We start from the raw sequence: 27,099 nt of genomic DNA, 5'->3' as shown, positions 1-27,099 counted from the left end.
ATAAACTGAGCCCTATAGTACGCATTAATCAGCAACATAGACAGCTCCCTGCTAACAAGATTTAATGCAAATGCTCTTCTCCAGAGTGAGTCATCTGTCTCCAGAGTTGACTTTCATCATGGTAAATTTGACAAGAATTTTACGCCTTTCTTGTCATAACTCTACATTTATCTGGGCTTCGGATTGACCCAAAATAGGAGAAAGGACACTGTGCCCCTTTGGGGTTGCAGTGATTTAAGGCAAATAATAAATTGTTCAAATAATTAATCATAATATAAATTAAGGCCTATACACTAAGCTAAAATGGTATATGCCAAGGTTTGGAGATACTACTATTTGTACCAGAGCACGTGTGCATCAAGAAATTCAAATGAGGTGCATTTGTTCGTAATGAAAATATTGGTGTTATTATGGATCCTGTGACACAGAGTTTAATCCTAAACAGATCCTAACAAGTTAAGACAGAAGAGCATCATGGGTTGTAGTCGACCACATGAACGACATGACACCATAAATGAGTCTTCAGGTGTTAGAGCGCCCCCCAGAGGCTGAAGCTCTGCCTCACCTCCTCTGTGCTAGGGCTGCAGTCATAACTGTAATACAATGTACATAACAATCATGGCGGACAATGAAACCCTGGAGTGTATAACGGAGCACGAGAGGATACTGCAGGAAATCGAGAGCACCGACACGGCTTGTGTCGGTCCGACTCTCCGGTAAGACTGAGCGATACCGCCTGAGTGCGGCTGTTTGTTCTCCATTTTAGAGCCTTCACTTATAAGCAACCACAGCCCACAGGGCCAGCGTTAGCGGTGGTAGCTAACAACATCAATGCTGATGAAATGAACTAAGAGCTAACAAAGCGCTTTGAACAAATGTAAAGCTTTAGTAAAACCTGCGTTGTTTGGCATTTTTCATGGAAAAAAGATGAAAGGCTACTGAATTAGAATACGTCAGTATTAATTTTGTTTGTGTGGACGTTGTATACTATTGTAATACTACTGATGTTAGCTAATGGCTAACTAGTAACAGTTTTCTTCAGTTGTTTCGCAGAAATTAGAAAGTCATAATTCACGACAGTCCGTCGTAGGCTGGCTTCGACGTGCTTTGACCAGCCCCGGTGCTGTGGCGTTTCAGTCGATCTGGCAGCCTGAATCAGTTCTGGTAGCAGTACTAGCTTCCGTAGTTCTGTCAAGGCCACAATGAATGACATCAGTTTGACAGGCTGGAAAGTGAACCTTTTCCCTACTCATGCCTGTAGGCGATGACTTATGTGTCAGTGAGCAAAGCCCTGAAGATTGGCCCTGAAGGCTGCGCTGCAGAACGCTTTCATCTTTGTCTGACTGACGTTTGTTAACGCGTTTATGATCATTCTGTCAACATTATATGGCCCGGATAGAGCCTCCTGCGCTGGGGCGTGCAGAGACCTTTAAAGGTTGGCGTAAAGCTTAAAATGGCCAGATTAACCTTTAGAAGAACAAAGAAAAAAAATACCTAAAGAAAAACATCAACATATATTTACAGCCGTATAAACTACATAGTAACAACCTAAACTACAGGCTCTGTCTTTGTTCCCACTTGGTTTGCAAATCAAAGCAAGAGGGAACAAACAGGGAACAAAAAGGGAACCAAGAGGTAACCATCAAAAGAGGCTTTTGATTGCTGTAACAATCGTATCCAACTCTGTTCCCTTAACTACACAGTAACAAAAGCCTAAATAATGAAACTGCAGTTATTTAAATTTTTGGTGTCTAAAATGTTAACTGTGTTTTGTAAACTGCAGTTTTTGGTTAAATGTTAGCTGAAAATTGCAATGAGGATTTTTATAAAGAAATATCTGAATGTCCTCCAGCAGCATAACTAAAAAGGTATCTCAGGATAACCTAGGCTACTCTAACTAGAAGCTTTACCAAAGAGGAAAGTTTTAAGCCTAGTCTCAGCAGCAGAAAGGGCGTCTGCCTCAGACATCCCGCCAGGCCTGGGAGTTTTTCAGCATCACTTCTGGACAGACTGTTTCTAATTTTGGCGATATTCCAGAAGGGAAAGAAGGAATTTCTAGAAATGTGTTTAATATGGGATGTAAATAACATGTCCTGGTCAAAGACAACACCAATGATTTTTACTTTATTACTGAAGGCCAATTTAATGCCATCCAGTTTGGGTGTTACCATCTAAATAGTTTGCTTTTCAAAGACTAGTCCAAAGATGGCAATTCCGTCTTGTCAGAATTTAAAAGCAGGAAATTAGTTAGGTTTTTACGTTTTCCATCTCATATAGACATGCCTGTAGTTAGGGATGGGTAACTTTCACATTTGAATCGTTACAGTACCGATGCCCAGGACCCTGGGAATTGATACCGGTACTTAACGGTACCTATTTTCTGTACTTTTGTGTGTTTATGAAATAATAAACGTTAATTCATTAATAAATCTCTAGATTTTTCAATTTAACATGTTTATTTCTCAATACATATACTTGTTTGGATATAGTAATGAACCGTATATAATAATTAATGAATTTTAAAACATTGCCTCAATTCACACCACATACACTATTTTTACCAAAACAACAGTTATCAGCGGCACACAGTGGACGAGGTAAATACGGGATTGAAGCTGTGTGAATAAAATTCAGGGAATTGTTTTAATGCAACAGTTTCAGAGAAAAAAACAATATTAAAAACATTCTATTTTATCCTGCTTTGTAAATCAGGGCAGGATACTGTTGCAGTAAGGGAACAGAGGCTCTGCTCTCTTTGCTCTGACTACAGGTGAGTTACAGGATGAGGCAGCAGCTGTCTGTCTGTCTGTGACACAACAGCACTTGCCGTCTCACAAGACAATAACTGCAGAACGAGTAGTGCGTTCCCAGGAAGTCATCAAGTACAGAATAAAGTCGCTGGATTTTTCGTTAGTCGCTTTAAAAAAAAAAATGTCGCTGGATGGGTCTCAAAAGCAAAATATAACAAGAAATTTGCTAAATTGGCAGCAGTGACCGTGTGCTTGCTCAGATTAGAAGTAAGGCTGTATGATTTTGCCAAAAATCTAAACTGCGATATATATTTTCAACCATAATTGTGATTTAATTTGGACTTTTCTCTGCATTAACCACAAGCAACATAAAATTTGCCAGAGCCCCATTTCAGAAAGCTGGGTTAAAGGATCTTCAGAGTAATTTCTGTGGTTAATTCCCACATACCCTGGCTTTTCCGTTTCAGAAAGATCAGAAGCCTTGACCCTGAGTCAAATTATCACTACAAATTACTCCGTGAAACAACCCTGCTACCGAGCAGAGTTGTTTGGGTAAACTGAGTTTTTCCTTCTCTTTAGCTGAGACCTGCCCAAGGAAGTGTTGGGAAAGGCGTGTCCTTTTCTGGAGGAGCCTGTATGCTGGAGCGCAAATAGTCCACAGAAATCTATGTCGGGAGAGGCTGATCAAACCACCATTAAATCTCTAATATTTCCTGGATTAATATTTTTTCAAGCATTACCGTTTTCAGCTGCTGTCAATGGTTTATCTCAGTATTCTCAACCCGCACTGCATCTGGATTCAGCAAATCTATGCAGCGCAGTAAATAAAATCCAAGCTGAACTGTAAACAAAATAATAAAACAAGTTATCTTGTACAATTTTGCAATTCTGGTGAGAAGGTGTTCCACGGAGCTGATCTAATATCATTAAAGATTTCTAATTCCACACGTGGAAATGCGCAGTTCAAGGCTTCTTATTTCCTACCGTTACCATGGTGAATATTGCTATCTGCGTTTTATTGAGGACTTCTTCCATGGTTGCGCTCGCGCCTAACTCAGGGTTGATCAGATGGTGAGTTTAGTTACCTGACTGATATCACCTGTTCTAAAATGGAGTATAACAGCGTGAGTTAAAATTACTCAGAATAGCAGCTTTCTACTCGGCTAAGGTGGATCGGCCATTTTTTCTGAAACAGGGCCCTGTAGATAAAGATGTTTGTAAACAAGGGCCATTTAAAACAAGAATTAAAATTTTACAGGTTTCTGGGAGTTTGTTCCAGATACGTGGAGCAGAAGAACTGAATGCTGATTTAAATATGCCTAATGCTGTTCCCTCGATTCCTACAGTACTTTCAAGTCTTTCTAGGAGAATATTGTGATCAACTGTATCAAATGCAGCACTTATATCTAACAGGACAAGTGCAGACACAAGTCCATTGTCTGAGCCCATTAAAATATCGTTAGTGACCTTCACCAGAGCTGTGTGAGTACTATGATGAGCTCTGAAGCCTGACAAAGTCACGCACATGATCATTACAAACACAAACATTGGGCATACTTCCACTTTGCCTGTATTTACATGTAAAGGCACTGAGCAAGTCAGCCTGCTCACAGCGATGGTCTGGCTGCATGTAGCTCCCTGTTACAAAGGTAGGCAAAAGTCAAGGCTTTGCTTTGCAAATGTTTCTGTAAAGAAAGTACCACCATTTTGTTTAGCTTGTTCGATGGTAGGTGCTAATATCCAACCCTGCAACAGACCTCTGTAAGGCCAGATGAATGAGGAAGCCATAAACGCTGGGTCAAGTCATGTACATGGTGTTTCTGTCTTGGTTTTCCATCATGACACGACATGACTAATCAGTAACTTAGGCTTTGACTTGCAACTTTAATCATTAACACTGTACTTTCAAACACCACTGTTCTGGCCTGTAATACACAGGTAGGGACATAGTGCTCTTTTTCTATTGTCTTTGAAGTGTATGAAATATTTTCATATGAATACAGGGTTTCCCTATGTATTCATATTAGTAATGGATAGGAGGTTGTGTGCGCAGGGTGGGGGTAGGGGTGGGTGGTGGTGGTGTACATGGAGTGGAAGGGTACGGGTGGCAGACTTATAATGCAGTGAGGGCTTTAAAACTACTATTCCAACCAAATTAGTTTAGCATTCTGACTAGGGATGGAGAACAATTAGCCAATTCTTAAAATGGCATCAAAGTAGTTCTGTTCAAATGTTTAACGCAATTATAATTTGGATTGATGACAAAAGTTGCACAAAGATTGGCCAGCCTTATAGGCAGTATCTTTTTTATAGTGTATAAACAGGTTTAACTGTGAAAGTCCAAGCTGGTTGTTCACATGCAAAAGAGGACCATCAGGCAACCACCTGATGGTTAGTGCTCTGACGGCCACTTATTGTTCCCAGGGAGCTGAGTCATGCTCACAATAACAGCATTGGAAGAGGGACACAATTGGACCCGGAGGCCACCTTGGACAACTGCAGCTCAAGACCGTCCTTTTTTATTTGACAAATACATATAATAAGCTTTGTAGTTGTGTAGCAATGGAGGCGAGCGAGTCAGTAACGCCCAGCGGAGCAAAAAGAAAGAGGTTAAGTAACCCTAACCCTGCACCTAGGGTTGGTCTTCGACCACAAAGCTATCACTTCACTGCAAGGCTTTGGATGACGCTCTACAGGCTCCAGCAGCCGCTGTGTCAATAGTCGCCATCTTGCCTTCTGGTAGTTCCACATTACTGCTGGCAGACGACAGGACAATGTTTATATCAGCTGATCGTCCCCTGGTGCAAAATGAAGCTGAAGGCGCAAGTTCAATTGAAGAAACTCATCGCCTGCCTCCATTCAATCAGAGTCCGATACGCCTCTGATGTGAGCCAATCAGCTACGAACCGCACCTCCATGAAGCCAATCAGCATCCCACGCTCATCTTAAAAGCAACTTCAAATCCTCGTCTCAGCCTGCTAACCAGCAAGCGCAAACGGATTGCATGTTGGATTTCGAATCAGATGTCCGATTCAACCCACCCCCAACCCCTTCTCCACCATCGTAGCTGAGTTCATCTAGCTTCCAAGACGTTCCTCCATCCTCAACCCATCAGAGTGTTTTCTCCCTTCAGTCGCCTGTTATTGGTCCGGCAGAAGACCACCATGTTGGGCCCGGTTCTGCCAGAGGTTTCTTCCCAAAGGGGAGTTTTTCCTCTCCACAGTCGCTTCAAGCTTGCTCATCATGGACAGTTCATGCAACCTGTGTTTATCAAGTTGGACATCTATCTTAAACAGATCACCATATGGACTGAACAAACTTCTTCTATCTCCACTCCACCACCAGTTTCAGACCCGGGGGGAACATACCTGTTCTCATACATCTACTTATGCATATTAAAGTATAATTCAGCATTAATGTTCCTGCCGAGGTCTGAGCGCCAAAGACTTAAAATATTGTATCAATAAAATCCTTCTAATTGCCATTTCTTTCTCTGTGAGTTTTTCAGATTGAAGTTCTTTTCAGGCTAAAAAAGGATACACTAACGTAAACACTAACGGGACGAACGCTTGGCATATATAATTTTATTTGAAGATGAATATGTGTTTTTTTTGTGTTTTCTTTTTGGCCAAAGTACATGACTAGGCCCCTTTAAGTACTGCATTTAAAGTGGCCAAACGTGCATTTTATATGTTGTTGTCCTGTCATTAAAGGTTGTCACTGTTTCTAACATGCTTGTTAGCAAAAACTCTCAAAATACTCCTTAGTAATACATTTAACATGTTCTGCTAGGAGTCTCAGCTTCAAAAAAAGCTAGTAAAAAGAGATTTATAAATTTATGTCTCATTGTATGATTTAATTACTGCTTACATTCATTTATTTGCTGCATTTTAGTCCATTTAATTGTATGCTTATTCTTTTATTCCACATTTATTTATTTATGTAATTATTTTTAAATATGTCCAAGTTGGCTCTCAATAGATTTAGGATCCCCTTTCTCAAAAGACAAGGAACATCTGAAAGTTTTGATGAAATTAGTTTTTTGTTAATCTCTCAAAGGATTTCATAGCACCAAACCATACAGCCTCTTTATAGCTTCATTTAGTGCAGAAAGTAATCTCACTAGTAAACCTCTTGATAATCCTTTTGCCTTGCAGGTTTTTCTGGGCGTTAGTTGTAACTGCGTTTAAAATGTAGTACATTTGAAACGATTCTTAACTAAAGCTGGGGATGCAAAGTGTTCTTGTGGACATCTGCATACTGTTTTCTGCTTTTCAGTTTCGTTGTATTTCACTTAGCGTCACCAGATGGAGACATTGCCCCCTAAATAACACCATGGGATTGCTGGGCTCTCACCGGGTCATTGTTTGCTCATTAAGAGGTTATTGGTGCAGTGTTGTCATGTAAAATTTCATACAGGCCCCAACCCCTCAAATTGCCTGTCTTTAAGTTTAAAGCATTTTGTTTCTGATGTGCTTGAATTTATATGATTTTACAAAATGTTTTACTTAGAAGTGTGCTGTTAAGATACTGTGATTCCAGAACAAACCTGATATAGATATGTTGCATATCAAATATGGGCACTCACGCATCACCTGTAAATTCTTTATTTAAACAACTTGCATATATGACTTGCGGCATTTTTAACATTATCTAGACAGATTATTCTAAAACAATATACAGTTTAACAAGTGTGTGTCAGTCACACAGATACTGTTTCACTGGGGTTGCTGTGGTTCAGAGGGAAGAGTCATTGGCAACCAAAAGGTTACTGACTGTGTGTTGGTCTGAGAATATCAGGGTATTTATGGTCCTTTAAAACCTTTAGTGGTGAAGTACCTGGAATTATCTGTATGACTAGAAAAGTGTAACATAGTATGTGTAATGTGTTGTCCATTCACCATGTTATGAAAGTTCAATGGAGAAATTCTGCAGTTCACACCAGCCCCTGATTTAGTATGTAATGTATGTGTTTCAGAAATATTATATATAGACAAAGCACATATCCCCTGCTAATGAGTAACATGTTTAGATTATATGGCTTTAGTCTACACAACTACAAAGCTTATTATATGTATTTGTCAAGTTTGAAAGGTTTTAGATTTCTGTAGTTAAGATCACTGTGGTGATTCACAGCAGAGACTTTTGATAATGTGTGTCTAGTATTTAAATCTGTGGTGCAGCAACACCAAAATAAATCCTTAGCCCACAGACTAAGCCTACAGTCAGGCCCAGAAATCTTTGGACAGTGACACAATCTTCATGATTTGGGCTCTGCATGCCGCCACATTGGATTTGAAAGGAAACATCTACAATAATTGAAGAGCAGACTTTAAGGTTTAATACAAGGGGTTGGACAAAAATATATGATTAAACATGTAAGAATTGTAATTATTTTTATACAAGTGCTCCTCATTTCAGGGGCTCAAAAATATTTGAATAAATAAACATAACCCAAAGTAAAATGTTACTTTTCAGTATTTTCCTGAGAATCCTTTGCAGGCAACGACTGCCTGAAGTCTGGAACCCGTGAGCATCACTAAGGAGGAAACGCTGGGTTTCCTCCTTAGTGATGCTTTGCCAGGCCTTTACTGCAGCTGTCTTCAGTTGGGTTAGGGTTGCTTTGGCAGTATGTTTAAGATCACTGTCCATCTGCACTGTGAAGCTCCGTCCTATCGACTTTGCTGTATTTGGCTGAATCTGAGCAGAAAGTACATCCCTATACACTTCAGAATTCATCCGGCTGCTTCTGTCTTTTGTCACATCAATAAACAAATGATCCAGTGACATTGGAAGCCATGGATGCCAATGCCATCATACTGCCTCCACCATGTTTTACAGAAGATGTGGTGTGCTTTGTATCATGAGCTGTTCCAATTCTTCTCCAAACTTTCTTTTCCCCATCATTCTGGTACAGGTTGATCTTAGTCTCATCAGTCCAAAGAATGCTCTTCCAGAACTGGGCTGGCTTCTTTAGGTGTTTTTTGGCAAAGTCAATTCTGGCCTTTTTGTTTTTGAGGTTGATTAATGGTTTGCACCTTGAGGTGAATCCTTTGTATTTCCTCTTATGAAGTCTTTTTATGGTAGACTTAGATACTGATACACCTACATCCTGGAGAGTGTTCTTCACTTGAGTGGATGTTGTGAAGGGTTTTTCTTCACCATGGAAAATATTCTGCCATCATCCACCACTGTTATCCTCCATGGACGTCCAGGCCTCTTTGAGTTCCCAAGTTCACCAGTGCTCTCTTTTTTTTTTTTTTTTTTCAGAATGTACCAAACTGTTGATTTGGCCACTCCTAACATTTCTGCTATCTCTCTGATGGAGTTCTTCCTTTTTTCTGTTTCACCTTCATTGAGAGCTCCTTTGACCACATGTAGTGTTCACAGCAACAGCTTCCAAATGCAAACGCCACACCTGGAATCAACTCCAGACCTCTTAACTGCTTAATTGATGACAGGTTAATGAGGGAAGAGCCCATGCAGCCTTGTTATTTATTTTGCAGTCTTCTGAGTTAATTGTCCAATTACTTTTGGTCCCTTGAAAAAGAGGCAGCTATGTATTATAGAGCTGTAATTCCTGAACCCTTGCTTCACTTTGGATGTGAATACGCTCAAATTACAGCTGAAAGTCTGCATTTTAAGCCCATATTGATTTTAGAATTGCATCCTGAATGTTTTCATAAACAGCTAAAATAACAAAACTTGTGTCACCGTCCAAATATTTCTGGGCCTAACTGTAAATAATTGTGGAAGTGTCCAATAAAATTTTTTATTGCAAGAGATTTATACATTTTTGCCATTTTATCTGCCTAACTTTAGCATGTAAAAATAAGTAATCATATGTCCCAATAGTTTTAATCTTTAAAAATCCATCAGAATAAGGATGATTCAACTGTGCACACATGAACATCTCCAAAGTGACACGGGGGGTTTATTGTGAAAATTATTTTCTTTATTTATAGACAGTTTCACTGTCTTTCTCTTCAACTCCCTCATTCCTCTTCATGTTAATCTTTTGTCTCATTTAGGTCTATTTACGATGACCAGCCCAATGCCCACAAACGGTTTATGGAAAAGCTGGATGCCAGGATAAGGAACCATGACCGTGAGATTGAAAAGATGTGTAATTTCCACCACCAAGGCTTTGTGGATGCCATCACCGAGCTTCTTAAAGTTCGTGCTGATGCAGAGAAACTTATGGTAAGAATCAGCAGGACAATCCAGACTCAAGCTCAAATTTTCAATCTTGGAATGAAGGGATCACTGAATTCTGCATTTCCTGTATCCATGATGTATAGACAGGTTGAGACATAATGGGTAGGATGTTATAAGAAATCAATTCCTTGGATTAATTTTATCCCTGTACTTTCATTAAATAGTGTGATGTCAGTTAGAAAGGTTGACAGACATTATACTTTGTCACATTGTATGACCACCATTCTGTTGCCTATCTGCCTTTTTTTGAAGGCTGCAGGAAGACAAGTCCTGCTTGGCCTTACAGCACATTTGACACTGTAGCATGAACTCACCACACTCACTACATAGGCAAGGCCAGTACAGGATGTGGGTCACTTCTATGCCCTCACACCCCACACAATCAATCACAGCGAACAAAAAGTGCTGCTCATTACTGCAATTGTAAACATACATTAAAAGAAAACATAGGGACAGGGATATTACAGAAGGACTGTTTTTGCCAATGTGTGCAGATTTCTGTATCTCTGAAATAAACTGCTTTCATTCTGACAATATACCATAAATGATTGTAGTCCATACAGATAGATACCATGTCACTCAGCAAAGAAGTGATGCTTGAATTATTTCCCCAGAATTTACAATTCGCAACTCTGATTAAATGGGAATTCTTCTGATACGGTGAGATATTGATCATAATGTGCTGAAAGAATTTCTTCATTATTAAAAACACTAAAAAGAATTCCTGAAAATGGAAATGATTAACCATTTGAATTGTTTCTCTGTATTTACAGATGTATTTTATATGTTTTACCTGCAGTACTTATAGCTACAATATTGTGTAAGATTTGTCAAAAAGTTAATTTCATGTCAGCTAGTGGATTTCAAAAGCAATCAATAAATATTTACAGTTTTTCATTATACGTAGATTTCAAAAGTAGCTAAAAAGTCAAGTGAAAAATCGGAAAATTGTTTAGAAGCACTATATATATATTGAATACTTTTGCAAGGCACTGTCATTTATTTCAGTGCCAAAACAGACAACATCAACCAAAAGCAACTTTTTCAACAAAACCACGTTACTGAGATGGAAATTATCATTTTCATTTTTCTTTACTTGCTGGATAGATTAGTTATAATCTGGGTCTGTGTTTACTTTGAACTCAAAGTAGAAAGACAGTAAGACTTTTTAAGCATTTGTTTATTTAATGTAAGTCACATGGTTACAACAATATTAGCCAATATTATTGCTTGTTTTCCTCATGGCTACAATCTACCCTTTCTAGCTGGAGGAAACAGTGACAATATATCTCCATGATTGAATTCTTCATTGCTGGAAAAAAAAATCGTCAAAAAGCTGACTGGTCAATTAGGTCATGGCTCTGAGCTGTGTAACAAGAACCGAGAGTTCAAAAATCCAGATCCAGAATTGAGAAGTTTGTCACTGAATCTGTGAGAAAGAGCCTGTCACAAGGCATTAAAGCCCATGAAAGACCCAGTGCATCGACGATGGGTTCAGGTCCTCGCTCCCTGGTTAATCTGAATTTGCCTAGCTTTGTCCTTGCTCCTTCATGGACAATGAGCTGATTACGAGGCTGAGCAGCTGCTGTGACTGAGCTATAGAGGGTATGAGGCAGAGCGGCAAATAAATTAGAAATATTCAAAGCCCTGTGTAGCAAAATATACTCTTTGGATCCTTAATAGAAAACAACAATAGGAGATATTTCAGAAATGTGCTCTTAAACTGATGTCTGTTTGTTCCCAAAGGGTCAAGTTACGGACACCAATAGAAGACTACAGGAAGCAGGAAGAGATGTAAGTTCATGGATGAGTGTAGTCCTGCATGTGTAGAGGGCAGATTGGGCCTTTTGTGTTCCTGTCATGACAGATTCATGCTCATTATCAGCAAGGACAGTTCTGTTGTCGACATGACCGTTCTTTAACCTAGTAGTCAAGAGTGGTGACCTCTTTTTCATTGTCTTCCCCAATTGTTTGTTTCCTCCCCCAGGTAAAAGCTCAGACAGAGGAAGTGATTCGCTGTCGGATCCAGCAGAGGAACATGGCCATCACAGTGGAGAAGCTCCAGCTCTGTATACCCGGTACCAGATTCTTTTTACCTGTGATGCCTTATTCTGTTGCCTGTTATTTTTATAGCTCTGGTTGCCTGTTATGTTATAAGAGCAAAAAACAGAAAACCAATACAGCCCCTTCTTCAGAACAGCCAAGCTTCTTTAAGTGGCGCTCACATGGGAGAAAGCTTTGCCACATTATAGACTGATGTCAGGTCAGTGGGCGCTACAACACCTGCAGCAGGATTGACGTGACAGAGGGGAACTTTTAGCTTTTTAAAGGTTTTTGTGGCTAACTGGAAATGATGAAGTTTTGTTTTTATGTATATGTTGCAAAAGTAGGTGTCAGTAACAACCATAGGCTGGAAATGTGTAAATTGAAAATACTGAAATAGAAAGTTTGCATTACTTTAAAATTTAGTTAGCCATTTTGTGGCCTAACTAAAGCATAAAACAAGAAAAAAATAATGAAATGAAAGTGGCACACAGCAGCAGTGTGACTGTGGAAGTCTTTCCAGACACTATCTGCCAAGGCTGCACTAGTTTGCTATTGCAATGGCTGTCTTTTAAGGGTGTGATATACATGAGGATACATATTATTTATTAAAAGCACACACTCAAGCTTCAGGTTTGACCCATTTAGGTACAATAACAAGTCCCTAATAATGTTCTTATGTGCTTTACCTGGCTGGAATATATTTCTTTGACTCTGAATCAGCTGAAAGATGAGGGAGTTCATAAAGACATAAGTTATAACAAGCATGCAAATGGTATGAAGTAGGTCCAACAATAGAAAGACTGATTGGTCACTGAGCCACAGACAGGATGTTGGCTTTATTACCATCTAGTTCACTTGTCGTTTGTTTAGTTTTGTGTGGACAGTTCCTCAAACTAATATCAAATTTTCTATTTTTCTAGTTGATCTTTGTTTTAATTTGTGTATTTTGTTCTTTATTACCCAACTTTAGAAACATATTGAACCTATAAACTAATTATGTCTGTTACTTTTCTGTCCTTTTGTAGTGCTTGAAATGTACAGCAAGTTAAAAGAGCAACTGGATTCCAAAAGGTAATAATCTCACAAAACCTTTCCTTACAATATAGAAGAATGTGAAAACTTAGGTAAGATCAAGTTCTGCAGGTCGTTCCTCCCAGCTGCAGTCAGATTTTATAATCCCTGCTGCTCCCAGCAGACTCAATAACTGTTTGCATCATGCTAATGATTGCACAGGTTCTGATCCGATCATTAACCGTTTACACTGTCCCCAGATGCTGAGGTAACTTTTACACGCCTTAGCTACTTCGGGTTGAGGCTGCACTATGATGCAGATTGCATATGGGAATATTGTGTGTTACGTAAATTGGCTTAAGGCTTTTCCACTGTTAAAAAAATATATATATTTACACTGTGCAATATTTTTTTACTCTGGCATTTACATTTTATCTTCTACTGTTAGTGTTTCTTTAGAGCTAATTTAAATTAGATTGGTTTGTTCTTTTCTCTTCTTTCATTGCTAATAATTGTGTGTAACCGTGAGTGTTTGCCACTGTCACGCCTGAATTTCCTCACTGCGGGACAATAAAGGAATCCTTATTATATCTTAATTTGGACCAAGCTGAAGCTCAAGGAATTGCCAACAACTGGTTAGTGGTAATTATAATTTGTCTTTGCGTTATTTGCAGCAAAAATCCAAAATATATTGCAACAATCAAGCATCATAAAGCATAGGAGGAGATTGAAATTTGGTAATAATATGAATCCTGGCCAGATATGTTGAGGTCAATGCACATTCAGACACACTTCAAAAGACACCATTACACGGTTTTCTAACTCACACTGGTTTCTGGTCTGATGCTCCAGGTGTGGCGCCCAGCTATCTTTTTAAAACCTATTATACCTATTTAAAACCTATGTCCATAGCTGAAGACTATTAACGTTTTTCTGTCTCGGCATATTTCAACATGATGCTTTTAATATATATTAAAAATGCTGGTTGAGGCCTGTATTTTTGTGCTGCACCGCATACTTTAAAAGTGAGGGAGCTTGTTAGGGGCTAGGACAGAGCTAGGGCCAGTTTGGGAGTTGGTCCCCGTCAGAGAATTTGTGCTGCTATATTAACGCCCATTCCCTACTTCCTAACCTATGCATAAAACTTGCTTGAGAACAGAGAAACTTGTTCTCTTTGACGGGGTGGCAAGAGCAAGAAAAAAGTCAGCTTTGGCTCTGTCCATTCATACTTCACAGCTTGACTGCGGAACTCGGAAGATAAGTGGGTACGGCTGCAATGGATGAGCGGGGAGTTTTCTCATCCTGTAAACCTTTGGTGCTCTGCCGCTGTTACAGTTAGGGAGAGCCAGTGGTGCCAATGGTGTGACGTTTGATTGGGGGCCGCCATTTTTCACAAGTTCACACCGGATATGTCATTGTCTTCGTATAGTATGCCAAGACCAGTGGTGGGCACAGTCGCGCTAATCTGTAAACAGATAATTGCGGAGCTAACTTTTCATCCATCACATTATTGTTTACGCTTAGTTTAGAAACTGTTTGCGGACCAGTTAGTGTCCAGCAGTCATGGCTCCACATATAAACTATTGTTAATAGCTGTGCTGTTTTCTTCTTACTTTTTTCTGTAAACATTGCACTGCTGTCTGATCCGAACCCTTAAATTAGTAATGTAACCAAATTTTCTGGGTTCGTTACTGGTCCGCATGAGGTGAAAGGAGACTGGACTTGGAGCTGGGCTTTTGGGTCGATGCATGGCTCAACGGGACTTATTTTTCAGAAACATTTTAATGTGTTGCCTTCTGCTTATCTTCTTCTAAGGGAAGTAAAATTTTGTCCTATTGTGATTAATCATATCATTTGCACTTAATCAGAAATAACCATGAGCCTTTAGAAGATTTTGCTGCGGCATTGAAATTGGATTCGAGTATCGAGTTTGATATTTTAGTACCGTGACAACCCCAATAGCTAGTGTACAACCTGTTAGCTAGGTCTTAAGGAAAGGTTAGGTGATAGATAATTAATCAGTGATCTCTCATTATTATTGTTAAAATACAGGATTTAATTGTCGTTGTTTATTAGTTGAGCAAGCAGCCAAGGCAGTGATGCGCTATAGTGCTCTGCAATAAGTAGCTGTTATTGAAATGTTATATTTAAAAAAAAATTGATAACAGAAGTTCATAAAATTTTTGTGTGCTGCCAATTGTGTTCTTGATTTCTTCTCCACATAAAGTATTCATCTGTCAATCCGCTAATACAAAAATGACAGGAATCAGGCTATCCAGCAAATTATAAGAACTACGAAGAATTTACTTTATGTTTGATCAAACTTCCCTTTTGCCTGATAAACTTCTGCTGTGGCTATTGCTGAGTAATAATGTATAATGAAACAAAGGTTGTTTGGTATGTACAGGAAAATAACGGCCCTTTCTCGTCTCCTTACTGTGTGCCAAAAGAAGAAACTGTTCACTGGAGGGACGACTGACCCTCATCGTGCCCTTGTTCACAACAAAACCCCTTCCCTACCAGTCTGCTGTGATCCACAGCCAGTCTAAGGCAATCATACTACAATTGGAACCTTTCTGGATTTTTCTCTGAATATATCAAGTATCAAGTCTCTGACATGGTTGCTGTATGACCTATATGGTTAAATGCACATTATTGTGTTATGTAACTGCTGGCCGTTTGGTCAAATTCCTCAAGTGTCCAATCACTTCTAGCTTTTGTGTCCTCTAACACTGCGTTCTGACAAACCTTTTCATCATGAGGTTTATAAGAATGTCTTTCTATTCATTTGTCAACAACACATTTTACACTCACTGACCAACCAATTAGATCCCTTCACAGCCTGCCTGTCAGCCTAATGATGGGAGCTAGCACACTGACCGAACACTGAACTCATATAATTAATACACATACCAAACCCAGGTTGATGATGATAATAATAATAATTGAATTAAATTCATACATAATTTATTAATCTCAATGGGAAATTAGATGTCGTAACTAATTTTATCCGTGTCTCCAAAGAGTCCCCGTAAATGGGGATGGCTGTGGGCATGAAGGAACTAAAGTACCGGCCAGTAATACAGCAGATCTGAAGAACCACCTGACTAAAGACACTGTGTTGAAGAGAGTCTAATGAAGATGATGCTTGGGGTTGGCTGTAAGGTTCTACCTTTTATGAAGAATCATTCTTAGCACAAGAATCTCCTAAGGTTGCAGAGCAGTCTCCAGGACATAACCAGCCTTCTTTATAAGCTTGTTGAGCTTTTCTAAGACCCTCGCTCTGATGCTGCTACCCCAACAGAAGATGGCACGAGAGATTGTACTTTCCACCTTAGACCTAAAAAAGATATGCAGCGTCTTGTTCCAAACACTGATGGACCTAAGCTTTCTCAAGAAGTCCAGTCTGCTATGTCCCTTCTTGTAGACATCTTCACAGTTGTGTCTCTAGTCCAGTTTGTTATCCAGGTAAACACAAAGGTATTTATACTCCTCCATCACCTCCACTTCCCCCAAGATGGAAATAGCATTTGACCTGTTTCTCCTGAAATCTAAAATCATCTCCTTTGTTTTGTTAACATTTAAGATGGGAGGATTGTTTCCAGATCCTTGTACATAGCGGCCCACCAACTCTTTTTTCCTCCTGTCCATCTCTTTTACTCCCAACGAATGCAGAGTTATCTGATTATTTCTGCAGCTGACAGGACTCTCTCTTGTACTCAAGTCTGAGGTGCACAGAGTGAAAATGACTGATGAGAGTACAGTCCTCTGTGGTACTCCATGCTGCTGACCAACTGGTTAGACACAAAACGTTCAGTCTCATAAAAGCTGTCTATCCCTAACCTTGGCTTTCTTTGATCTGGGTAATTGTTGAGACCTCCATTTGTGTCTTCTGCAGTGTCAATAGAGAAGGGTGCTGAACCAATTTCTGAACTGCACCTATTGACGAGTGTGGTCAGTTCATTGGCTCTGTCCAAACTTACGTCTATCTGATCCTCCCTTTTTTGACGTTTGCCAAGTTTTCTCTAGTACAGCAGGTGGAAGTGTGGCAGAGAGTGAAGTGTGATTAAAATCTCCAGATATCGCCACAATTACATTGCGGTGGTGTATTTGTAGCTTAAGTATAACAGAAAAAATTACTCGATATTATGTTCAGATAGGCTCAGCTCAGATCTAGTGGGAAGTCCTTAAAATTTGGCCAAATACAGTCTTCCTGATGGAAAATGTTGTCACTTCCAGTTTGGTGGACTTCATGTAGTATTTTGAAAATGTTATTTGAAGTTATTATCTGTTATCAGACAATGTTTAAAACTTAAAACACAAAGACTGTCATGGAGGGTCATTCACCACAGATGCTTGTGACTTTGTTCTCACTGGGCGAGACTAAAGGGATGTCATCAATCTACCGTACCAATGTGTTGAACATCCATCTATAAGAAAGCATGCAAAGTTTGGTGTGGATCTTATAATGGAACGTGGAGGTATAGCGGTTTAAAAAGATTTGGTTGCACAATCGATTCAAATATTAAGTGAATCCAAACTTGAGGTACATGATTTTCAAAATATATCTATAATTGCAGAATGTTTTTCTTTTTTTTTTCACTAAATGATAAAGTTATTCCTACTTGAGCAGTGAATGCTACCGTCCTCCATCTTCACCATGCATTACTCTTCAACGACTTGGATTGTTAAAGGAGCAATAAGCAATTTTTCACCGCTAGGTGGAGCTTGAGCACTGTCTGTAGACCAAAACAAGATGTGTGTCAAGCCACAGCTCTCTCTAGCTCATGGGTTAAAATTCTCTGTCACTGCGATGGATTTCCGTCAATTGGAAAATGAGAGCAAAAAAATAGATCCACTTGGTTCCGTTTAGACATTTTATTCAAGATTTTAAATAGAAGCTGCGCTCAACCAATGAACCTGTCAGAGTCGGGACATTGGCCAATCAGAAAGAGACTAGGGCGGGTCTTTGCAAAGCGGACATCTGCCAGTCTGAGGTTTGTTGGTGTTCCATCATTTTAACTTTAGGAAGAACATCTCTAACTGGCCACAGATGCATGAATGAAAGTAGTGGTGGTCAAACCTTTTCTTTGGATTTATGTGAACCAGCAAGTCAGAAAGTTCAGTGGATTGAACATCTGACAACAACTTCCCTCGGTAAGTGAATCTATTGCTGCTCTTGCAGTTAAATTAATGAGTTATTTCCACCTGTGGCCACCTGTGGCCACGTCATTTGTCAGGGTTTATTCCCTTGTTTCCAGTAATCAGTAAAGTTGATAAATGTGGGCGACTAACCAGGGATCTCCTCATGATTCGCTATTACATTTTTATTTAAAACACGAAGAAGAGTAACACGCGTTTTTTTGAGGAAGGGTCAGAATGTGAAACAATGTCCCGCATTTGATTGGGTCCGAATAGGAAAAAGTAGAAAATTAATATAATTATTGTACATGCGCTTCTCTGAAACAGAAAAGGCAGAGCTGCAGTCATCACTGAGAGCTGCATCGGCTGCTAAGCAGCCTCCACCTCTTGAGCAGCTGCGCACTAGAACACTCGTTAAATAAAATGACATGGATTTTGATCCATACAGATTATTAAGGAAACTACGAAAAAAATAAATAAAAAATAAACTGCAGCTACTACATGGAGAGCGGTTTCTAACCGGGTGAGGCCAGATTCTCAAAAGGTTTTTATGAAGTTATTTTTTTATTTTTCCATGGAGTGGAGCACGATGTGAAGCAAAACTAAAAGCAAGTCGCACAAGAAACATAGCTGAAAAAGCCTCCTGACGATCTATGGACTCATTTTACTCCAACCCAAAAACACCTGCCAAACAAACAAGCTAGATTAACTTCAACAATAATTAACGTTACTCAAAATTTCAATAAGATTTTTCTAGTTAAAAAGTGTTAATCTTTAAAAGCAAGTTACGTTTTTTTCTAAAAACTTTGAACAATTTCATTAAACATATTAAAAATGTAACATCTCATCCATCCATCGATTTTCTATACCCGCTTTTCCATGCAGGTGTTACGTCAAGCCGTATCTGATGGGGAAACGTGGCTCAACTTAACACAGGGTTGTGGGGGGCTGGTAACTATCTGCAGGAGTCAATGGACGAGAGCCAGGGACACAGGGCACATCCTGGACAGGTCGCCAGTCACAGGGCTAAAATTTAACAGTTTTATTAAACTTCAAAAAAGTTAAGATAATGCCTTTTTATAAACTAATGAGTTGTGCTAATTAATTGTTGAGCAATAATAGGCAAAGCATACACTGATTATTACAATGTGCGATCTGTGTTAAATTAAAATGTATGACTTTATCATAGTGTTGGTTATGTGTCCCGCATTGTCCACGGCTGTGGTTGGCCTTGAAGGTTCATAGGATGGATTTATCTTGAATGTGACAGGGAGCCAGTGGAGTTAATGTACAGGTGTGAAGTAGATGATGTAATGATGGAAGCTGCTGTCTTTTGTACTAGTTGCAGTTTATGGAGGTTTTTCTGGAGGACAGGGAGGGAAGGGAGCTGAATTTGTAAAGTCGAGAGGTGAGTGGACTGTGAACCAGTTTGTTAAAAGTGTGAAGGAAGAACTTGCTTGATGCTGCATAGCTGAAAGTAAGTTAACCAGGTGATGTTATGGATGTGGAAAGTATAGTATATATAGTATGCTGAATGCTGGGAGAGATACAGGAATTGTCAGTGCATATTTTAAAACTGCCAAATTTGGTTAAAAATGACTTGCACAAAAAGCAAGTGTGGTATGTAAAGTGGCATGACGTCCCCGGGAAAATATTGGCTGACTAGAGTCAAATTGATTGTTATTATTAACCATAGTCCATCTAAAAAGATACCTTTAGTTCTTCATAAAACTGTTTTTTATTTTTACTGCCTAAAATAATGAAATTTCACTTATTGCTCCTCTAAGTATGTGATTGACATGACATTGACCAGTCAGCTCAGAGGAAGAAAAGTTTGGTCAAAATTTATACTCACAAGATTAAACCCACAGCAGAGTTTTACACATAGATTTTTGCTTTGTATGTGCAGACCTTAGCAAAAAAAGAGGGGTTTTGCTGTTTGTAGACTTCAGCTCGGCCTTTATCACAATCAACCCTGACATCCTCTACCACCCTATCCACAACAACACTGTGTCTACAGTGGATCACTTGCGTTTCCTAGGAACCACCCGTCTCGGGACCTGAGATGGTTCTCACACATTGACACCATGCGAAAGAAAGCCCACCAGAGACTGTGCTTCCTGCGGCAAATTAAAAAATATAGCCTTCCTCAGGAGATACTGATCATCTTCTACAGTGCCATCATTCCGTCTGTCTTGTGTTCATCTATCTCTTTGTGGTTCAGCTCATCCAATAAACTTGACAGATCCAAACCGCATGGAATAATTAGATCTGTAGAGAAGATCATCAGGACTGACTTTCCATCCATTCATGACCTGTACAGGTCCAGGGCAAGTAAAGGTCTAATAAAATAGCTGCCAACATATCCTGGTCACAGGTTATTCACATTTTTTCCTTCAGGTCGGTGCTACAGAGCGCTGATGGCTGAAATGAGCCGACCCAGAGCCAGTTTCCACCCCCAGGTGGTGACTCTACAGTCAGGGTAGCCAGCTATTCAACTGAAGGAAGAACAACAAAAAAAACCTGTCCTGAACATACTTTTCTGTTTGCTGTCACTGGACTGCCTGTCTTTTACATGATGCGAGCATTATAATTTGAGGTCAAATTCCTTGTTTTTACCCACAAACTTGGCCAATACAGTTGATTCTGATTACCCACATACATTCCTATTTATGGATTCACAAAGATAAAATTCTCGGACATTTTTTGTGGAAAAATGTATTAACAGCTACACATTCTGATTTACAAGCACATCATATATATGACTAGAATCTGTGCCCATAGTAAACAGTCTGTTGTTTTTATGCGTAAATATACATGCAAATGTGGTCATTTAAAAAAAATCTTTGGTCTTTAGTTTTTGTCAGTATGATATTTTTAATAACTAATAACTGTACAATATTCTTTCTTATGTTTCAAATTCGCCCTGACTATATAGTCTCTTATCCTAATTTTTTGGTTATATATTTTGTACCTTTGTGTTTAACTGTATGCTCCATTTGCCTTTCACTCTGCTGCTGGTATACCTGAATAGTCCCTCTGTGGGACGATAAAGTAGAGTTCTGTTTTTAAAAAGAAGTTCAGGCTGCAACTTGCCAGCACAGGGCTCTAAAAGTGAACCTCTTCTTTGCAATAAAATTTCTTCCCACTCTCCTGCCCCATATATGTCTGCTTATTTTAGAAAGCAGTCCATAACCCGTTTTAACTTCATCAGATTAAAATTTGCATCTGACCTAGAGATCTATAAAGGATGTGCTGCATTGAAATTTTTGAAAGGGTCGTTAGAATGTTATCCATTTATCTTCCTATGCCTCCACTCAACTTCTGCTTTCCCTCCTTGCCTGTTGGCCTGCTAGTGGAAAGTTAAGATGTTTTTAGGTTTTAAATACAAACATGAACTATGTGTTGGACGCTTGAGATCCTTCAGAGTAGATATTTTGATAAGCAATGCTTTAGTTAAGCTAATTTGTGTTTAACGTTGTAGTGCTGTCCATTTCAGGACATAAAATGTGCAATTATGCTGAGCTTCTTATCATCATACTTAAAACCTCTTAACTAAAACAGCATTTTTCCCCACAGATATTATGCTGCATTGAAAACCATGGAGCAGCTAGAGAAGGTCTACATCCCAAGGTAGGATCACACAGTCAAAGTTAGCCAAAGAAAATTCAGAATTCTAATCATAGTAATTATAGATTTTGAGAATCTCGGTAGATAGGAGGGAAAATGTCCTGCCTGGAGCTCAATCAGATTAATGGAAAGTTCATATTTGTAGTGGCAGCTGTTGTGAGTAAAAGTCAGTGTAATGCTGGACTAAACTATAACTTTGCGATGGAAAGGACTGAACTGGTGACCCCTCCCACCTCTGCAGGGTCAGTCAATACAGGTTCTGTCAGATCATGGCAGAAAATCTGCCCAGACTGCGGGAGGAAATCAAAGATATCTCTATGTCAGACCTCAAGGACTTCCTGGAAAGCATTCGAAAACATTCAGACAAGGTTGGAGAGACTGCGATGAGACAGGTATGACTGTTTCTTTACTACTGTTTTACCAAAAGATAAAAAGAGAGCTCTCTGTTCAAACTGTATGGTGCATCTGTCCAGGCACAGCAGCACAGGACCTTTAACAGTGCTGTAGCAAAGCAGGTCCACATAGGCCACTACAGCAAGCCTGTATATTCCCTGAGCGGACGCACACACATGCACATTACCAACGGCCTACTGACGGATGATGACACTGGAGACGAGGAGGAAGGAGATGAAGAAGTGAGACCAAATATGTTTGTTCAGCAACAGATGTTTTCATCTGTTTTATATTGAGTTATAGCTTTCTGTGTCCACATGCAATAGTAATAATATACACTATATTACAAATACACATCTTATTGTATAGTTGTGGTAATGTGATAGCATGAAAGTTCTCATGAAGTAGCAGTAAACGCTGGTGAAAAACGGCTGGCTTTTAATTCACTTATCAATCTTAGAATTTCTCTTCTTTTTCTTGAATGTTGTAATAATAAGCACAAACAGGCTGAATTCCCATTCAACTTGACCCTCGCTCAGTTTTTCTGAATGAATCGACACCTATCCAGGAGTCTTTGTCAATCCTGGCAGCTCGAACTGAGCAACATGTACAGGGTTTCCGCGGGGCATTAAAAGTCATTAAAAGTCATTAAATTAATTTCTTTTAAATTAAGGCCTTAACTGGCATTAAAAGTCATTAAATGTGATTATCTGTGGCATTAAAAATGCCTTATTTTTTTCTAAAAAAATACTGTCATAAAAACAGTTTCGTCAGATATATTATCAGATATAACTGATTCCGCTTCAGCAGCTCCATTCACGCTGTGAGAAACACACCGACCGGGATGATGAAAGGAGACCGCTGGATCAGTCAGAACTGACTGCTGATCCATTAACCACTCAGAATCTGACACTGTCCGCCAGCAGGTGACGGCCCGGCTGTCTGCAGCTGCTCCAAGGATTAAGATCCTGTCTGAACGTTTCTCCAAGCAGCCGGACCTTCCTGTAATCTCTTACCGTGATCTGCAATGGTTTACAGACATTTTGATTAACGGGGTTTGGTTTCACTCCCGTTTCAGTCCAGTTATCGTATTGTTTGCCTAAATCAGAGGTCTGCAACTTGCAGTTCTGGAGCCTCAATGGGCTCTTTGGATCTGCCACAATGGCACTTAGTAACTCTGGCTAAAACAGGATAAAGAACCAAGTAATATTTTTGTCATGATCCTTGGGTGTTTGTGTTTTTGACCATTTCCTTGTTCTTTAGGTCTTAAGGACTTGCCATATTCAGTTAATTTCTCTGTGTTCAACATTGTCTCCAAGGTGTTTCCATATAGGTCCATTCCTTTGTCTTTAGTTTACTCATTTCTTCTGTTCCTTAGATCAATGTTAGTCTTTTTTCCCCTTTGGTTTCTAGTTTCTCTTAGTTAATCTCCCTTTGTGTTAATTAGCCTCCCTCCCTCAGCTTCCCTGCTTCTCTTCTTCCACCCCTGCATCTATAACTAAGATCCGTGTTTGTATTTTTTCCTCGCTGGATTCTCCCCGTTTTCTGTCTTGGCTCCAAGCCAGACCTGCAAGTTTTCTATTTTATTATTAAAATCCTTCACCATGATCCAACTTACAACCTATTACAAAACTGTATAATATAAATGCAGTTATAAAAACAAATGCAGATTTTTATTTAGCATTTTTTCAACATTATGAGTGATATTTTTACTGGTCAGCAGGGTGGAAACTATCTGTTTTTTTTTTTTTTTTACATTGTTTTTTTCCACAAATATCGACCTTTTAATTTACTTTTTTGCAACAGTTTTTTTGTTTTTCTTTATTTCGAAACTAAAAATAGAAATAAAATTATGGTTTCTTCAAAATGACATCACATTTCTTATACTAGACTTATAAGTTGCCTTTAATACGGCTTTACGGTTGATTGTAAAGCCGTATGTTTTTACAATGTTCGGGAAAGAAGCTCGAGGCAGAGAAAGAGCTGGAGAATGGGGAAAATGCAAATTTCAACAAAAGCGGATGGAAAACGAGGAATTCGGGACACGGCTGCAGCCTGTCACCGGTAAAGATGACGAAGGATTTTGCCGTGTTTGAAAAAAAAAATTAAGCTGCACAATGAGTGTCAATGCTTCACGATCTCACATGAAGTCAGACAGCCAGTGGTGTAGTCCAGGGTGTACGTGGGTATACGGCGCATGCCCACTTATTTTTCAGTCATAATTACGTATACCCACTTCTGGAGCGATATTTGTGTCTTTTGTTTGAGCTCTAGTGAGACAGGTATTCTATGGCAAGCCGATGAGGCCATTTATCGTCCGTACAATAACGCGCAGTTCCAACCCGTATTTTACGCCAGCACGCGTTTTTTACGTCACCGCACGTTTCCAGCCAGAACGCGTGGTGACGTAAAAAACACGCGCTCGCGTAAAATACGTGTGGTGGCGTTAATAACGCGTAGTGGCGTTTTTTTGCATATTATATTATCAGGAGGTTGTCTTTTATGTGCTCAACCACTAGATTTAAAGGTGTTTTACCCGATAAGAACACTGCAGCACCAGACACAACCAGGAGGTCCCTGATCGTTGGGGAAAGGCAGAAAGAAGATGCACCTTCCTTTCTGATCCTGTCTAAATCCTGCTTAGTTCAATAATAAAGTCTGATATTACACAAAACTCACAAATACAAAGCATACAGAAAATGGCCTCAAGGAAGTGTTCGATAGGTGAGGAGCAGCAGAGCTGGTTGGAGGAACACAGGAGGGAAGATCTTGATGACCTGGGGTGTGTGAAGGATTAGGGAACCAAATATTTCTTTTGTCATTTTAAACATGAAACTACCAAAGCACTATGGAGGACCAAGTCTTCCATATTTACAAATAAATACAGAAATAAATAAATGCTCAATAAATAAATAAGCATACAATTAATTGCCACCAAATTAATAAATGTTGGTAGAAATTAAATTATACAGTGAGACATAAATGTATATATCTCTTTTTATTAGCTTCTTTATTTATTCGCCTTTGTAATAATTACCTTATTTATTTATTGTCCGTTATAATCTTCAACTTTATTTATTAATTACTTATTTTTTTTAAGTATTTATTTATGTGCATGTTATAATATTTTTGTCTGTTTTATTCTTCCTTTGTATTCTGCCTGTCGTTTATATATATATATATATATATATATATATATATATATATATATATATATATATATATATATATATATATATATATATATATATATATATATATATATATATATATATAAATTATCATTTGGTCCTATGCTGTAATGCTTACAAGTGGGCGGAGCCGGATAGCAACAGCCAAACCGAGTCGTTGGAAAAGGGGCTAAAGACAGCTTGATAGGTGTCGAGATGTTTTCATTCAGAAAAATCAAGGGAAAGTCCGGTTGGCTCCAATTTCAGCCTCTGAGGTTGCTATGACTTGGATGATTGAGAGTTTGCACAAGCATGTTGTCTAAATAATCGTGTTTTGTTACATGTGTCTCCAAGATTCTTACAGCTCAGGACCTGGTGGATTTCTCACCTGTCTACAGGTGTCTTCATATTTACACTGTGCTGGTATGTGATGCTGCTGCTTAAAGACATTCACTTGACAAGGAGATGTGATACAAACACATTTCAGTCACGATGCAAAAGATCAGAAAGGTCAGAAAAACTAAGACACCCAAAGACAGCCTCTGTGCTTTTCTCAGATATTTGGACATATGAATAGTTTGTGTCAGTTTTAACAATGCTGTAAGACCCTCTGGTGACCGTGGGTAGTTGACTTATTTTTACAGTATCATGAATTTGCATTTTTGAAGTAGTTGTGTTTATCACAATACACAGATCAGTATCGACATGTTAAGCAGACTATAAACTTTATATAAACTGAGGTTATTTTATGGGTTAGAGAAAGAGAAAATAAGAGGTGGACCAAAGTCTGAAATAATTGATATGCGTTTTATTAAATAGTGCTTAGTGTTCAAAAATAACATCTCTACTCGTTTGAATGAAGTGTTTTGATGCTTTACAAACATAATGGAATATTTTATTAATCCCTAGTTTGGGGTTTATAATCATCTGAAATAATAATGATAATCATCTCACCATTATTAAGTTTCACATTAATTATATCCTGTAATAGAAGGAAAATCTGAGACCATCTGTAAAAAATAAGCTGGAGCAGAGCTGGACCTGTCACTGTGACACTGACCCAAAACATACCAAATAATCCACCAAATACAGGCTGAGAATTAAGAGTTGTGAAGTACTGGGCCTGGTGGGGAACTTGTAACAGGCTGAACATGCAAGATCCCCTTAAACATCTTCCAGCTGAAGGTGAGGAGTGGGATAAACTGCCTTCAGAACGATGTCAGACTGGTAGATGGCAACAAGAAGCAGCTCACTGAAGTTATTTCTAATAAATAGGGCGACACTAAATAATAGTGTGTCTAACTTTTTCCACAGTAAGAAAATTGATTTTTGCTGATAACTTCAAGTTACCAGGACAAGGTTTATTTTGGTGTGCAATAAAATTTTTTTTACCAGGGATAAAAGATTGGATACTCATATGTGAACATTTCTGAATAAAGAACTAATATTTAAAAGGGTTTCATACTTTTTATTCTTAAGGTTGTTTGTGTCAGGGCATAAGAAATCACCGTTTCATTACCCAATCTTTAAAATAGTATAAATATAAAACTCTAACACTTCACATTACTGAATAGATCTTAGAGCTCCCTTAAACATCAATAATCTGAAGGAAGTTACTTACTTTTTATTTGGTCTTTAGGCAGGAACCCTGCTTGTGTGTGTCTCTGCACATCTACCTTTAATGTAAAAGATCCTCAGTGTAGCTCAGATTAGCTGAAGAAGGATTTATCTTTTGTGAG

General features: G+C 38.9%; 1 protein-coding gene across 7 annotated transcripts in view; it reads left to right on the top strand.

Annotated features, from left to right (window-relative positions):
• Positions 1-539: 539 nt before the first annotated feature.
• Positions 540-27,099, top strand: part of exoc6 (exocyst complex component 6) — a 62,996-nt gene continuing 36,436 nt past the window's right edge. For 5 of the 7 annotated variants that reach the window (XM_036142388.1, XM_036142392.1, XM_036142390.1 and 2 more), the window contains exons 1-9: positions 540-716; positions 9,782-9,953; positions 11,715-11,762; positions 11,956-12,046; positions 13,040-13,085; positions 21,747-21,800; positions 22,039-22,189; positions 22,271-22,432; positions 25,715-25,783. In XM_036142388.1, coding sequence (XP_035998281.1) covers positions 604-716; positions 9,782-9,953; positions 11,715-11,762; positions 11,956-12,046; positions 13,040-13,085; positions 21,747-21,800; positions 22,039-22,189; positions 22,271-22,432; positions 25,715-25,783 — 906 coding nt within the window. In that variant the 5' untranslated portion in view covers positions 540-603. The remainder of the gene's footprint in view (positions 717-9,781; positions 9,954-11,714; positions 11,763-11,955; positions 12,047-13,039; positions 13,086-21,746; positions 21,801-22,038; positions 22,190-22,270; positions 22,433-25,714; positions 25,784-27,099) is intronic. The other 2 variants (XM_036142393.1, XM_036142391.1) reach the window with 1 other exon arrangement.

Source organism: Fundulus heteroclitus, chromosome 10, assembly GCF_011125445.2.
Source record: "Fundulus heteroclitus isolate FHET01 chromosome 10, MU-UCD_Fhet_4.1, whole genome shotgun sequence".
Lineage (NCBI taxonomy): Eukaryota > Metazoa > Chordata > Actinopteri > Cyprinodontiformes > Fundulidae > Fundulus > Fundulus heteroclitus.
Note: the sequence above shows the minus strand (reverse complement) of the source record. Positions and strands in the feature narration are given on the sequence as shown.